We start from the raw sequence: 14,752 nt of genomic DNA on the forward strand, positions 1-14,752 counted from the left end.
GGTGTTTTAAGTCCACTTCATGCACAGTTAGGCTAATTGCGACTGGATCTACACCACTGTGTCTCCACCGGTTATCGAATCGGGGACCACTTGATTACAAGGCGACGACGCTACCACTGCGCCATCCGGGAGACACGCCGGGATTCGAGCATGGGCAGTCTTATAATTATAATAAATGTTATATTATAATGAGATGAGAAGTATTAATGGATGTCAAGCCGCTGGCTTCCATGCTAGTGGTCAGCGTAACATGCCACGAAGATGATGCCAGGTTGAAACCCTGCTTGGGACAGGGGTATAATTGTGTTTGTCTCATCATCCAAATCATCTTCATCGCTACGAATAACCCAAGAGGTAGAAAAACGATGAAAAATAACCTAAATAGAGAATTTCCAATCCCAAGCATATTTAAGGGCGATTCTTTTGTTGTGGAGGGAAAGCATTAAAGTAAGACTTTAATAGTTATATTTAATAGACATGAGCCGAATGTCTTCAAAATTCCTGTCAATTTTCACATTCAATTTCTCATTTCCCTCTCGCCTAAACTTTTCCCTCATTTTCTCTGCGCCGAGGGATATTTCCCTCCATGTGGCAACACTGCAGAGGCGTGCCGTGTCAGTGCTTCGGGAAGATTCCTGCAGGATGCGCTGTGCTAGAAAGAGCTCGTGATTCAACTCCTGGGATTTGGGTGGCCTTGACTTTTCGCGAGGCTGGCTTCAGTTCCGTTACGGATGACTCTTGGCGCAGGTCACAACTCTGTTATTGCAGTTACAACTAGGTGTTTACAGCGGCGATCAAGGTTATACGGAAGAGAGGGTGTTTAACTACATTTTTCGACATGAGGTGGTGTAAATGAGTTGAGGAAATTTGGGAGGTTTACGGGATGTTCAGATCTGTGGATATGTCCGGTAGCGTGCCCAAGGAGGGGATAGTGAGGGTCATAACACCGCTCAACATTCCTTGAAAAAAAAAAAAAGCACTCTAAGGAAGAAAAAGGTGGCAAAATGAGGGCTGACTACTAAAGAAAGTATACATACCCCCTCCCCAAACTTTCAAAAGTCCTGGGCATGCCGCTGGATAAATCACTGCTGAAGAGGAAGGTCAGATTAGCTACGTTTGTTTCAAGTTCACATCAGGACCTCGGCGATGTTGTAGTGGTAAAGATATCGCCTTTTAATCAAGGGGTCCAGGGTTCAAGCCCGGCACATTTGACAGTGGTTCGGATCCCTTTAAACTGTGACTAAATTGTAATGTAGAGTTATTGTACATGTAGCTACAATTTAGGAGACCATACAATTTAGAAAACGATTTAATTTAGAAAGTGGCACATTTTAGAAAGTAGTACAATTTAGGAAGTTGCGCAATTTAGAAAGCAGTACAATTTAGGAAGTTGAGCAATTTAGAAAGCAGTACAATGTAGGAATTAGTATCAATTGAGGATAGGGTTTAATTTAAGAAGTGGCACAATTTAGAAAGCAGTACATTTTAGGAAGTTGAACAATTTAGAAAGCAGTACAATTTAGGAATTAGTATCAATTGAGGATAGGGTTTACTTTAAGAAGTGGCACAATTTAGTGTACTGCGCACCTTTATTTTGTTATTATTAGTAGTATTATGCTATTAATTTTTCATATTTTCTTTCCTCGTTGGCAAGCCCACCATTTTTTTTCTCTCTTCGTTTTTCTTAGTCGACCGTTTCTTGTCTTTTTCTTTGTCGACCCAGAAGACAGAGAGGCCGTACGGCTACCCCAACCCCTGCATTCCAGCGACACCCCAGGATCCAGTATAACCAAACCCCTATATAATTAACCAAACCTTACATTGTCATAAGGGCCTCCCTCATGGCGCAGTGGTAGCGTCATTGCCTTGTAATCAAGGTGTCCCGGGTTCGATACCCGGTGGAGGCACAAGTGGTTCGGATCCCACTTTAAACTGTAGGTCCAGTCCCGATTAGCCTTACTGTGCATAAAGTGGACTTAAAACACCAACTCAAACCAAAAACATTGTCATAATTTTGTTCAAATAATTAATAATCGGATCCTCTATCCATTGCATAGGCGTGATGAGTTATTGTACATGGAATAATAGAGTGCAATAGCTTAAACAAAGAATTTGAACAGGAACTAAGTTAGGGGTAAATAAGGACAAAAGTTGGCAGTTGTGTGTGTTGTGAAAAGAGGGGTCTCCAAGAAGTGACTTTTTTTTTTATTTTTCTCCTTTTTGTGCAAAATGTTAAATGGAACCATGAAAGACGGGTGACCATTGGTCCAAGGGAGGACAGAGGAGCCAAAGGGCGATAGAACCAACGAACTGATTGGCTTGCTCTTCCCTTTTTTTTAAAGAAATTTTGGTTGGAAACGTGCGTTTTCCGAGAGTGTGTTTTTAGATCTGACGAGAGGAGTATTGTGAAATTGTGTTAAGTGAGGGAAGGAGAAGAACTTTCGTTGTCCTTTGTGTCTTGTGGTGAAGTGGATAAAACACGAGTACAGTGGATGGGAGGACTCATCTTCCATTGAGTTGTGCTACGCCGAGGGGAGATAGCTGATCCAGACAAGTAAGTGAAGCCCGACTGCAGTAGTGGCAGTGGCACTTCTTACTATCGCCCCGCGTCTCCTAGACCCTCACGGACAGAGGAAATATGAAGCTAAGCGTGTGGACCTCCAATTGATCTAGTTGAATCTGGAACGTGCACGAACTGAACTAAACTCAAAAGTTGAAATAGCTATTTCATTTTTTTTTTTGGCCAATGGGATTTTATTTTATGTAAACAAATGGGTGGGAGAGTTGTACCTTTTATCTTTTTTAATTTTTGTTCATTTCATTATATAGAATAGATTATCGTATGAATTGACAGCTATTTATTTTCATCATTTTTCTAAGAATAGTAATAGTAAATGACAACTACCCTTTCCCAGTGCCTGGTTGGAGTGGCAGCGGAGAAGAATGAACACTGGGAGTCTCATGCTCTGAATATTCTTAACCCTTCGCTACCGCTCTGCCCAGCACATTAGAAAGCAGTACATTTTAGGAAGTTGTACCATTTAGGAACAGTACAATTTGAGAAACTGTACAATTTAGGAATTAGTATCAATTGAGGATAGGGTTTAATTTAAGAAGTGGCACAATTTAAGGAACGGTTTGATTTGGTTTGATTTGGTGTTTTAAAAGTCCACTTTATGCGCAGTAAGGCTAATCGGGACTGGACCTACAGTTTAAAGTGGAATCCGAACCACTTGTGCCTCCACCGGGTATCGAACCCGGGACCCCTTGATTACAAGGCAATGACGCTACCACTGCGCCATGGGGGAGGCCCCTTAAGGAACGGTGAATTGATTTAGAAAGCAACACCATTAGGAAACGGTACCATTTTGCAACATCGTCATTAGGAAGCAGTGGAATTGACAATTTAAGAAATGGCATAATCTAGCAGTAATAATGGAAGCAGTTGAATTAAGGAACTGGCTTAATTGAGGAAGAGATATGATTTCGGATATGGCACAATTTAAGAAGCGATACGATTTAGGAAGCGGCACGTTTTAGAAAACGGTTCAATTTAGGAAGCGATAAACTTCAAACAGAGGTTTAATTGAGCAAACGTGGCAATTTGGGATCAAATTCGAAAGTACTACAATTTAGGAAGTGATATAATTTAGGAAGCCGTGTATTTTTAGAAAACGGTTTACTTTAGGAAATGGTTCAATTTAGGAAGAGGATCAATTTAAAAAACAGTACAATTTAGGCAACTTTCTTTATAAGATATACCAATAGGTAATGAGGACAAGCTTTACGACGGCTTGCGAAATATAAGACAACTACAGCACCATCTATTAGCGTGATTCTAAAGCTACAACAACACTGAGAACGAAGAAAACGCCGTGGTTTACTTACTGTTTTGTCGTCCTTTTGCACATTGGAAGAAAAAGAAAACAAAGTTAAAAATGCATAACTATAGGTTTAAGCAGAGGCGTCTCGTGAACGCATGCGGTGCATGCTGCGCATGCGCCAATTGTGGGAAAATGAACAGCTTGCTCTGCGACGACATTAATGAGCATTTCTACATTCTAATTTCTTCATATTGGAGAAGTATTTATTTTAGACGAGAGCGCTCAACTACGTTGTTATTACATTTCTTGGATCTGAAGTGAAAGAAAGTAATTAATTATTTTCCCACAATTCACGCATGCGTCACCTGAAGTGACGCATGCGTGAATTGTGGGAAAATAATTAATTACTTTCTTTCACTTCAGATCCAAGAAATGTAATAACAACGTAGTTGAGCGCTCTCGTCTAAAATAAATACTTCTCCTATATGAATAAATCAGAATGTAGAAATGCTCATTAATGTTGTCGCAGAGCAAGCTGTCCTTTTTCCCACAATTGACGCATGCGCAGCATTCACTGCATGCGTTCAGGAGACGCCTCTGGGTTTAAGAAATACAACTGATGTAATTGATTCAAAATATTTAGCGTTACAAGTAAACAAGATGGAAACATGTAAGTCCCATATGTTTCATTGTATTTAATTGATGTTACTAAAACACATTTTAATTTGTGGAAAGGGTTCCTTAAGAGGTCCATCATGCTCCTCGGAAGTGCTTGGTCCTTAGTGAATAACAAACATCGAGTATGCTACAATATATTGAAAAGGTAGTGTGCAAAAATAAGACCGTTATAGAGAAGTCGAAATATGAGTATAACAATTTACAATATGAACAGGTTCGCGCTGCGACGCCAAGGGTCCCGGTTTCGAATCCCGGTCGGGCTTGGTTGTTTGTAAATGTCCATTCATCAATTTCATCATTTCATCACTCTTCGCAAATTAGCCAAGAGGCACAAAACGCGAAGTAAAATAAACTAAATCAATCAATCAATATGAACAGGTGGGCTGGGAACTCTTCTTGTGTCAGTACAGGTCGCTGAACCAGGGTTGGTAAGGATCCATGAACCCATAAATTCTAATGGGTTCTATTGGGTTCCGATGCAGGACCGGAACCTTTGCTCTCGCACAATTAAAATTCGGTCCAAGTTACGTATTGTTTCATTGAAAGAGGTTCCTGGACCGAATTTAAATTCAGTCTGGAAAAAGGTTCCTGGACCGTATTTAAATTGAATCTGAAAAAAGGTTCCTGGACCGAATTTAAATTCAGTGTGGAAAAAGGTTCCTGAACCGTATTTAAATTGAATCTGAAAAAAGGTTCCTGGACCGAATTTAAATTCAGTGTGGAAAAAGGTTCCTGAACCGTATTTAAATTGAATCTGAAAAAAGGTTCCTGGACCGAATTTAAATTCAGTGTGGAAAAAGGTTCCTGAACCGTATTTAAATTGAATCTGAAAAAAGGTTCCTGGACCGTATTTAAATTGAATCTGAAAAAAGGTTCCTGGACCGAATTTAATTTCAGCCTGCAAAAAGGTTCCTGAACCGTATTTACATTGAATCTGAAAAAAGGTTTCTGGACCGAATTTAATTTCAGTCTGGAAAAAGGTTCCTGGACCGTATTTAAATTGAATCTGAAAAAAGGTTCCTGGACCGAATTTAAATTCAGTGTGGAAAAAGGTTCCTGAACCGTATTTAAATTGAATCTGAAAAAAGGTTCCTGGACCGAATTTAAATTCAGTGTGGAAAAAGGTTCCTGAACCGTATTTAAATTGAATCTAAAAAAGGTTCCTGGACCGAATTTAAATTCAGTGTGGAAAAAGGTTCCTGAACCGTATTTAAATTGAATCTGAAAAAAGGTTCCTGGACCGTATTTAAATTGAATCTGAAAAAAGGTTCCTGGACCGAATTTAATTTCAGTCTGGAAAAAGTTTCCTGAACCGTATTTAAATTGAATCTGAAAAAGGTTCCTGGACCGAATTTAATTTCAGTCTGCAAAAAGGTTCCTGAACCGTATTTAAATTGAATCTGAAAAAAGGTTCCTGGACCTAATTTAGTGTCAGTCTGGAAAAAGCTTCCTGAACGGTATTTAAATTGAATCTGAAAAAAGGTTCCTGGACCGAATTTAAATTCAGTGTGGAAAAAGGTTCCTGAACCGTATTTAAATTGAATCTGAAAAAAGGTTCCTGGACCGTATTTAAATTGAATCTGAAAAAAGGTTCCTGGACCGAATTTAAATTCAGTGTGGAAAAAGTTTCCTGGACCGTATTTAAATTGAATCTGAAAAAAGGTTCCTGAACCGTATTTAAATTGAATCTGAAAAAAGGTTCCTGGACCGAATTTAAATTCAGTGTGGAAAAAGTTTCCTGGACCGTATTTAAATTGAATCTGAAAAAAGGTTCCTGGACCGTATTTAAATTGAATCTGAAAAAAGGTTCCTGGACCGAATTTAAATTCAGTGTGGAAAAAGGTTCCTGAACCGTATTTAAATTGAATCTGAAAACAGGTTCCTGGACCGAATTTAATTTCAGTCTGGAAAAAGTTTTCTGAACCGTATTTAAATTGAATCTGAAAAAAGGTTCCTGGACCGAATTTAATTTCAGTCTGGAAAAAGGTTCCTGGACCGTATTTAAATTGAATCTGAAAAAAGGTCCTGGACCGAATTTAATTTCAGTCTGGAAAAAGGTTCCTGGACCGTATTTAAATTGAATCTGAAAAAAGGTTCCTGGACCGAATTTAATTTCAGTCTGGAAAAAGGTTCCTGGACCGTATTTAAATTGAATCTGAAAAAAGGTTCCTGGACCGAATTTAAATTGAATCTGAAAAAAGGTTCCTGGACCGAATTTAATTTCAGTCTGAAAAAAGGTTCCTGGACCGTATTTAAATTCAGCTGGAGAAAAGGTTCCCGGACCGCATTTAAATTGATCTGGTAAAAATGTGGCCTGGACCGAATTGAAATACTTTACAGATAAAAAGGTTCATTCCGGTTCAGAACCCATTTACGCTTACTGATTTTCTTTCCTGGACCGGAATTGAATTGATTTAAAATTCCTGGACCTTTATCAACCCTGCTGTGAATCTCTACTGACTTAGAATCAGAGACCTCTTGCGTCAGGAGGTAAGGCTGTCCCGGGGATCTCTGGCGCAAGCGAACGAAAACAGGTCTTCTGCGCAAGTAGTGACCCGAGAGGGCTCAACCAATGAACGCGTGAGGGGGAAGTTGTGTGCATCTGCGCTCACTGCTTTGCTCCGCCCACTCGCATTCTCTCCATCTCTACCGTTATGCGCGGCCTTCCTCCACAGATTCCCGAAACAGAATGTAGCGTTTGGGCATCTGTTTACAGGGAAATTCAAAATGAATGGTACAAAAATAAACCATACCTGTGACTGTTGTAATGAATTTAATTCACAATTATGGATATGACATGAGGCTTTACCTTTCCAGGTTTCATCTGGCAACACTGAAACAAAACAAGCTCGGCATCCGAAATGGCGTCATCAGCGAAAGAAAAGGCTTATTGTGTGCTAGAATACGCAAAAACTTCATCGGTAACCGTTGTTCAGTTCAGAGACATTTCCGGACGAAATTTGCCAAAGAGGCACCGTAGAGCAGTGTTGCCACAATTTCCCTTTCCAAGGGGCAAAATTTCCCTTTTTGGACCATTTTTTCCCTTCACCGAAACAAATATAATAATAATAATTATTATTATTATTAGCAGTGGTAGTAGTAGTAAAATTTCCGTTAGTTCATGATCGTATGAATAAAAAATGTTACACAAATTTTTCACATACATGTAAGCTACATCGCTTTCTGGTCAGATGTCTCAGGTTTAAATAATGGTCAGGAATCTATTAATTGTTAATTCTAATCGTTACAAATATCCGAAGATACAGAAAAGTGACGTACAATAATCTTAAGAGAAATATAAATAGATACAGGCTTATATTCAAGGAAACAGAAATAAGACGGATCAGAAAACAATAAAAATGTGAATATGAAACTGGAACTTAACATAAACTAAAATAATGTAGAGTCAGAAGTCATAAAATTACCCTGAAATTGTGATAATTTTCATCGAAATTCTCCCTTTTGGCTAAACTTTTGGCCCGAATTTCCCTGCAAAAGGGAAATTTCCCTTCATGTGGCAACACTGCTGTAGAGATGTGTAGTGCGTGTACCATGTAACTTCATGAGTTGACTTTACATTTTATGTTGATAATTATGAATTACAGGCATTACAGCAGTCACAGGGATCGTTTCTTTTTGTACCAATCACTTTGAAATACCCTGTATTTTAATGAAACTTATGCAATATACAATTCAATTGCCTGACGTCATTTGGTCAGTGAAACTACTAAAGGATCACCCAGGGCGCAGAAATATCTGTAAAATTGACTATATCAGTGGCCTATTAGCGCCGATCAGTGCCAAAATTCCTTCCCACTATATTCCATGTTCATGGTTGACACGATCACCATGTTGGTTTTATTTATGTTATTTAGCGTCGCTCTTCTGCCAATTTTGGATAATCGCGACGATGAGGAGTGATGATATGATGAAATTGATGAAGGGGTCGTCGTAGCGCGTTCTGCTAACCACTCCTCGACGGAAGTCAGCATAAGATACAAGTTTCTTCAACCGACTGACGCACAATGACTGTTCCAATCTGACTATTACTCTATATTTACGAAACATAACGAAGTAAACCCAATATATTGTTATTTCCAAGCGCAATGGGCCATCAAAGGGAGAGAAAAGCACTACAGAGGCTGACCAAAGCAGTCTATATTTCAATAAAAGAACACTTAACGTTTCATTTCACCCTCTATCAGAGCCTTCCTCAAACTTGAAACCAATACGTTTCAACCCTCTATCAGGACCTTCCTCAAACTTGAAACCAATACGTTTCAACCCTCTATCAGGGCCTTCCTCAAACTTGAAACCAATACGTTTCAACCCTCTATCAGGGCCTTCCTCAAACTTGAAACCAATACGTTTCAACCCTCTATCAGGGCCTTCCTCAAACTTGAAACCAAACTAAAAACCTTCTTCAAGTCTGAGGAAGGCCCTGATAGAGGATTGAAATGTAACGATGTTGTGTTTTCTTTTTACTGAAATATAGGTTGCCCTGGTCAGCATATGTAGTTTTTTTGTCATAGAAACAAGGCTTAAACGTTGAACATAAAAAATCCAACTAAAACACTGAATAAGTGTGTGCAAAACGGCTGAATATTTTCATATTTTCGTTACAATTTCCACCGCAAGGCTTTGAATCTTTTAAATCACCCATAACCAAACATTTTACAAAGTAAGCCTTGGTTTATATTATTTGTCAAGAATATGTTTTCTGTAACTTGTTACTTGCTATTTTTTTTGTAATTTTTTTTATTTTTAAATAAGGTTTCATCTTATTTTATTAAGAAGGGCAGAGCCATCTGTAATTTACTGTAACTACATAAAATAAATACACATATACATATTCATATATACATGCATAATTCATGTTTAACGTTCACTTGATAATCGCAGGGTGCGAATTAAAGGCGGGGATGACGGGGATTTCCCCCCACAAAAATGTTTATCCCCGGCAGAAGAAAAACTTTGCAATCCCTGCTAAGGATGTTTTTATCCCCGCCAAAGAAAAATGAATTGAAAGTATTTGTGGGGAATTTTTCAGTTGTATTTGTGCCATGTCTTAACCATGGAACAACTGAAAAATCACTCGGGAAAACATTGTCCATTGTCAAATAAACTTCGAAAGTCTACCGCCATGGCAGGAAGAGCTGATTTCGTCAGTTTTATTCTTTGGGTATCGTAGATCACATTTCTCGCCGCACGCCGTCATTGAGTTGAATGCGCAACAGGTATTTGGTCGAGTTTCCGCGGTGTTATTAAGTCTCGTGACAGGCTACGTTTGCAACAGGTTTTATGTATTAATTCACGCAAGAACGTCCGCAGAACCTCCAGCCATATGTGGCTCCTGATTGGCTGTCTTCCGGAAGTTAATGCATAGTTTCTTCAAAGTGACGCTAGATGGCAGGGTTCAAATTGACAGTGCAGATTTCAGACATCCATCCTAACATGATGAGAAACTCCTTTAAACTCAGATTGGTTTTGAGCAAATTTTAAAATTTATTACACAAAAATGATATTATTTAGCACATGTCAAGTTATGAAATTTCTCCTATACTGCGGTAATCACTTCGCATATAGGTACGTTACAAGCACTTTCAGAAATATTCATGTTTTTCGATGGCTTATTGATTTGTGTCAACAAGAAAGGATTCAATTGTATTTTTAACATTTTCCATATTTCCATACAAATATATATTTCTTATCATAATTTCGCCAATTTGATTACAAACTTTATTTCTAGATAATCAAGAGTCTATTTTTTTCTGTAAACGACTAACAACATAAACACTTCCGGTGCTCACAGCCAATAAGAAAGCGTTATATACCTCTGGGTTCTGCAGCCAACGGGACTGTGCATCTCCCGTGCGAGTCTTGCCCCAACCGCCGAGCCGTTCATATCACATACAGTGAGATAATCCACAGTATTGCAGCGGAACTATATTCTGCGCGCACGTTTGGGGTCTAAATATGCGAAAAGTCGCTGGAAACTTATCCTGTCGCGGTGCTTCAATAGCTCTGTTTGTGTCAAGGTTCGTGTTTCCTTAGAATGTAAAAATACTGGGTTTATAAATTACGTGTAAATGTTAACATAAGATTTAATGTGAAGACAATAGCATGCGCGCCGACTACGTGGGTGCTCCGGGGCTCGAGCACCCACATAAATAATATTGTGGGTGCGCCGCACCCACAAGATTTTTAGTTTGATAAAAACAAAATAAAGTAAATATTTCTCACTTGCCATTATCAAAAACTAATAAGCAATTAAAACATTGAGATGGAAGTTAAAATTTCTAACCTCTAAAACATAATTGTTTCAAATGTGTTTGTGCAAAGGCAACCAAGCAACACATTCCCCCCCTTCCTTGCCTGTCTCTGACCAAGTCAAAGGCAGTCCCCACAATAACAACGGAAGTATATTGACATTACCAAAATTGCAAACAAATTCATAAGTGCAAATGACGTAAGAAGGAATGTGTTTTATATTGAAAGTTAACATGTCATGATTATCATTATTATTATTTAGTACATAAAGTGGTAACACCTTATTATACAGAGGACGGATTGCTTCAAATTTACAGGAAAAAGTACTTACGCAAATCATTTTCTGTAGCGTTGTTGATGTTCGGGAATTTAGTTTTGATCCATTTTAATGCGAATGCATGTGGTTTTCTACGAAAATCTCTTTCCGACGCGCTATTGCTGCTGCCGATATTTGCTTTCTGTACGAGAGCACAATACGCTCTCGTATTGTCCGTATATGCTAAATTTAACGAAAGGAGTGCTAATGGAACCTAACCTAACAGGCCTAATCTAACCTAGTAGGCATACCTCGTCCCCGTAATGGTTCGTGGGGCTATCGTGAATTTTTGGGCTAATGTCAATGGTTTTTGGGGCTACCCGTGGATGGTTTGTGGGAAATAAGGAAAAACAGTAAGTACTCGTTAATGTAAGCAATAGACATTATTTTCGTTAGAAATTCATTATTTCACCTAAAGAAATGTTCCGCAATGCAGAATAGTATGTTAGCAATGTAAAAAATTAGGAAATAAATCATTGATAGGTGTCTCCGGTATAGAAAAGTAGTACCCATAAAGTTAGTCATTTTGTAGTTTCTGTTCACAAACAAAATCCTTGCATAGTTCTTTCTGCAATACAATTAAAATTATTTGCATTTATGAAGATTTTTTCATTTTAATATGTATGAATGTGGTATTTTCTTTTAGTAACGTGTTGATAATATCATTGCCTCTTGCAATCATTGTGCATGTAAGTTGTTTAAAGTATACAATACTTGATAATTACACATCTAACCGCCACTGATATGCACCCACAGAAATTTTGGAAAGTTGGCGCCCTTGGACAATAGTATAGCGGAACCAGTGGCAAAGAAGCCTGTGCAGACCCGTGACTCCTGTGCACCATACTGCCGCGTGGAGGGGAGGCGCAGAGTGCTTCCTTATGGTCTGAGCTGAACGGAAGAAGGAAAAGGTGCGCGGTGACTTTTCGCCGAGGGTTGTTTACCTTTTGTTCGCTCTATATATTTTACTGGCTGGTAACACATACAACTTTGCACACCTCGATAATAATAATACTCCCTCTGTCCCATAATTATAGTCCGGTATGCCAAAATGGTAGTACAGAAATGACAGACGAAGGGGCAGATGGAAAGCCCAATTTGTACTGATCCTTGAGTAGTAAAGTTGTATGACTCATTCCCTTGTTTCATGTTCTTCTTCTGTATACACCAATGTCACAGTTTGAGCAATTATTATGAGACAACAAACAAAGGTGTACCGGACAATAATTATGGGACAGAGGGAGTAATAAAAAAGAACTATGTACCCCCTCCCCGAAATGAAATCACAAATACGACACTGAGTGAGCAAAAAAAACACCTCAAAGCAAAAAGGTTAATTCGCACACTGTATAATTGCACTGGTCAGGTTAGTTGAGATGTTTTTACTCTACTCTATGCACAGACATTACCACCCAAGAAAGGTTTTTTTCCAGGGAGGGGCAAGGAAGGTAATTTTTCCCGGGGGCAATAATAGTGGTGTTCCGTTAAAAAATGCTTAATTTGAATATATGGTGTTCATGCAATAATTATCACATATTATTGTAGCTACAATGAAATTATATGTGTGAAATACATAATTTTTGGGTTGACTTTCATTTTCCAGGAGGCTCACGGCCCCCCCTTTCCGGACGATGTGGAGTTTAAAGTGAAATACAAACCATTGACATGCGCGCAGCCGGGAGTCGAACCGAGAACCTTTGATTCGATGCTATACGACCATTAAACTTGCGAGAGATCAACACTTAACGTTAAATATCATGAATTGAGGCTCACAGAATTTTTTTCGAAAGAAAAAAAAAAGTTGCTCTGAAGTGCGGTTAAATGAACACTGTGTGATTTCATATTTACGGATGAACATGAGATGGAGCTGTTTTAAGAGAAAGATAGAGAGCCAGAGACGGGAAGTAAAGGTGAAACCAAGTCAGCAAGAAAGAAAAATAAATTCAAGAACAGAAAAGTAGAAAAACCTGAAAAGAAAACGGAAAAGTGGGCAATTACATGCAAGTATATGTCTTTGGATGCCTTAAACGCACGGAAAAACCTTTTGAAATGTACCCTTCGAATGAGTATTACGTCACATGTTCAGTGGAAGGAATTTTGTAGTCTTGTCACGAAAATTTTATAATGTAAATATTCGTAAATTTACAATAGACTTTCAGGACAAGTAGTGGACAGTCAAGGATGTCAAGAAATTCAAGAAAAAGTAAAGAAATCAACAGATAGGTCAAAAAAGTCAAGAAATTATGCTTACGAATTGTTGCTATTTTTTTTTACAGTATAGTGTATTTACATTGTTATATCATATAGCTGTACTTTGATTTGATAAAATTGAATATTTAGAAATCTAAAACTGTATTGAGTTATGATTAAGATTTTTTCACTTTGTTTCTTAAGAATAACATTTTTGTATGCGTTTTCCAACTATACCTAAGTTAGGGGGCGATTAAATGAATGCTAAGGATAAACATAGGACAAGAAAAAGTCAAGAATTTTGAATATGTTATTTTGGTAGACACCCCGAGAGAAAAAAAATGAAAATTAGCTTATTAATCTATAAACTGTCACAAAAAATTGGATTATTCTAAAAAGGTTGAGCCATAGATTTGGGAGCTGGTTCAAGAACGGACGTCACGATTTGTGTAACATACGTGAATGCGTTTATATGTATCGGGAACGGCTAAGTACTTTTTTCCTTTCTGGTTCCAACCTTCATAGCAGACGGGTTGGTACAGCGCGCTACGACGCCAGGGGTCCCGGGTTGGAATCTCGGCCCGTGTATGGGTGTTTTTACGCTCTGTCATCCACTTCATCATTCCTCATCGTCGCGATTAACCAAAAGTGGCAGAAAAGAGATGCTGGATAACAAAAATTCAAATCAAATATATATGTATTTGTGTGTGTTCATGCATGTATGCATGCTTACAGCAGCACATACTGTGCCTCCCCACTCCGAAAGAATCTAGATCTGCCTCTGATTGCCAGAAATTTGATCTGGCGAATGTTTATGTTCCGTGTATTTGGTTTTCTGTCATCATTATCATTTTCAGGCTAAGAAATATGAAGATATATACATTTGACTGTGGGGGGAGGGGTACAATCGAATAGTTTTCATTCTATAAAAATAGAACCTAGGACAAGTTTGCTAAATAACTGTTACATTTGCAAAATCATAACAATTCTCATCATTTGCTTCTCAAGTTTCAGAAGGTTAACAATAGTACTCATAACTTGTAATATTTAATAAACCTGAAAAGCTTGGGGAAGTGACCCCTTGAGTCCGCAGAGTTACGCCTAAGTATACACAGAATCGTTCACTTGGTGCATAACAAAGTGTCACCATCTCTTGCGGTTCGAGCACGAGTAGGAAATCGTTCGTTCCTGACCAGCACTGAAATATGTTTCCATCTGAACCTTCCTGCCATCTGTTGGCCAAACGATAAACTACGTTCAACTTACCCCGCCTTCCTCCTTTCCAGGTCGGAGCCCCGAAGCGAGCATATAAGTGCTCCCAATAGTCTTAATCTTCTCTATGCAGCTGAACTTTGGCTTGAGCAGTAACTGAAAAGAAACTGAATTTCGATAAAGCAAATGTTGTTTTAAGCACAGGATTTTACGTGTCAATATTAATATTTACTATTCGTTTAATTATAGAATAAAATCATGA

At 38.4% G+C, this 14,752-nt stretch overlaps 1 protein-coding gene across 2 annotated transcripts in view; it reads right to left on the minus strand.

Moving 5' to 3' along the window:
* Nucleotides 1-14,752, minus strand: part of Ac76E (adenylate cyclase type 2 Ac76E) — a 943,073-nt gene that overhangs the window by 47,232 nt on the left and 881,089 nt on the right. For both annotated transcript variants that reach the window (XR_014443972.1, XM_083143984.1), the window contains exon 20: nucleotides 14,545-14,646. Coding sequence is in view for 1 of the 2 variants with exons in the window: in XM_083143984.1 (XP_083000110.1) it covers nucleotides 14,545-14,646 (102 nt within the window). In the remaining variant the exon portion in view is untranslated. The remainder of the gene's footprint in view (nucleotides 1-14,544; nucleotides 14,647-14,752) is intronic.

This window comes from Lepisma saccharinum, chromosome 22, assembly GCF_977018435.1.
Source record: "Lepisma saccharinum chromosome 22, izLepSacc3.1, whole genome shotgun sequence".
Taxonomy (NCBI): Eukaryota; Metazoa; Arthropoda; class Insecta; order Zygentoma; family Lepismatidae; genus Lepisma; species Lepisma saccharinum.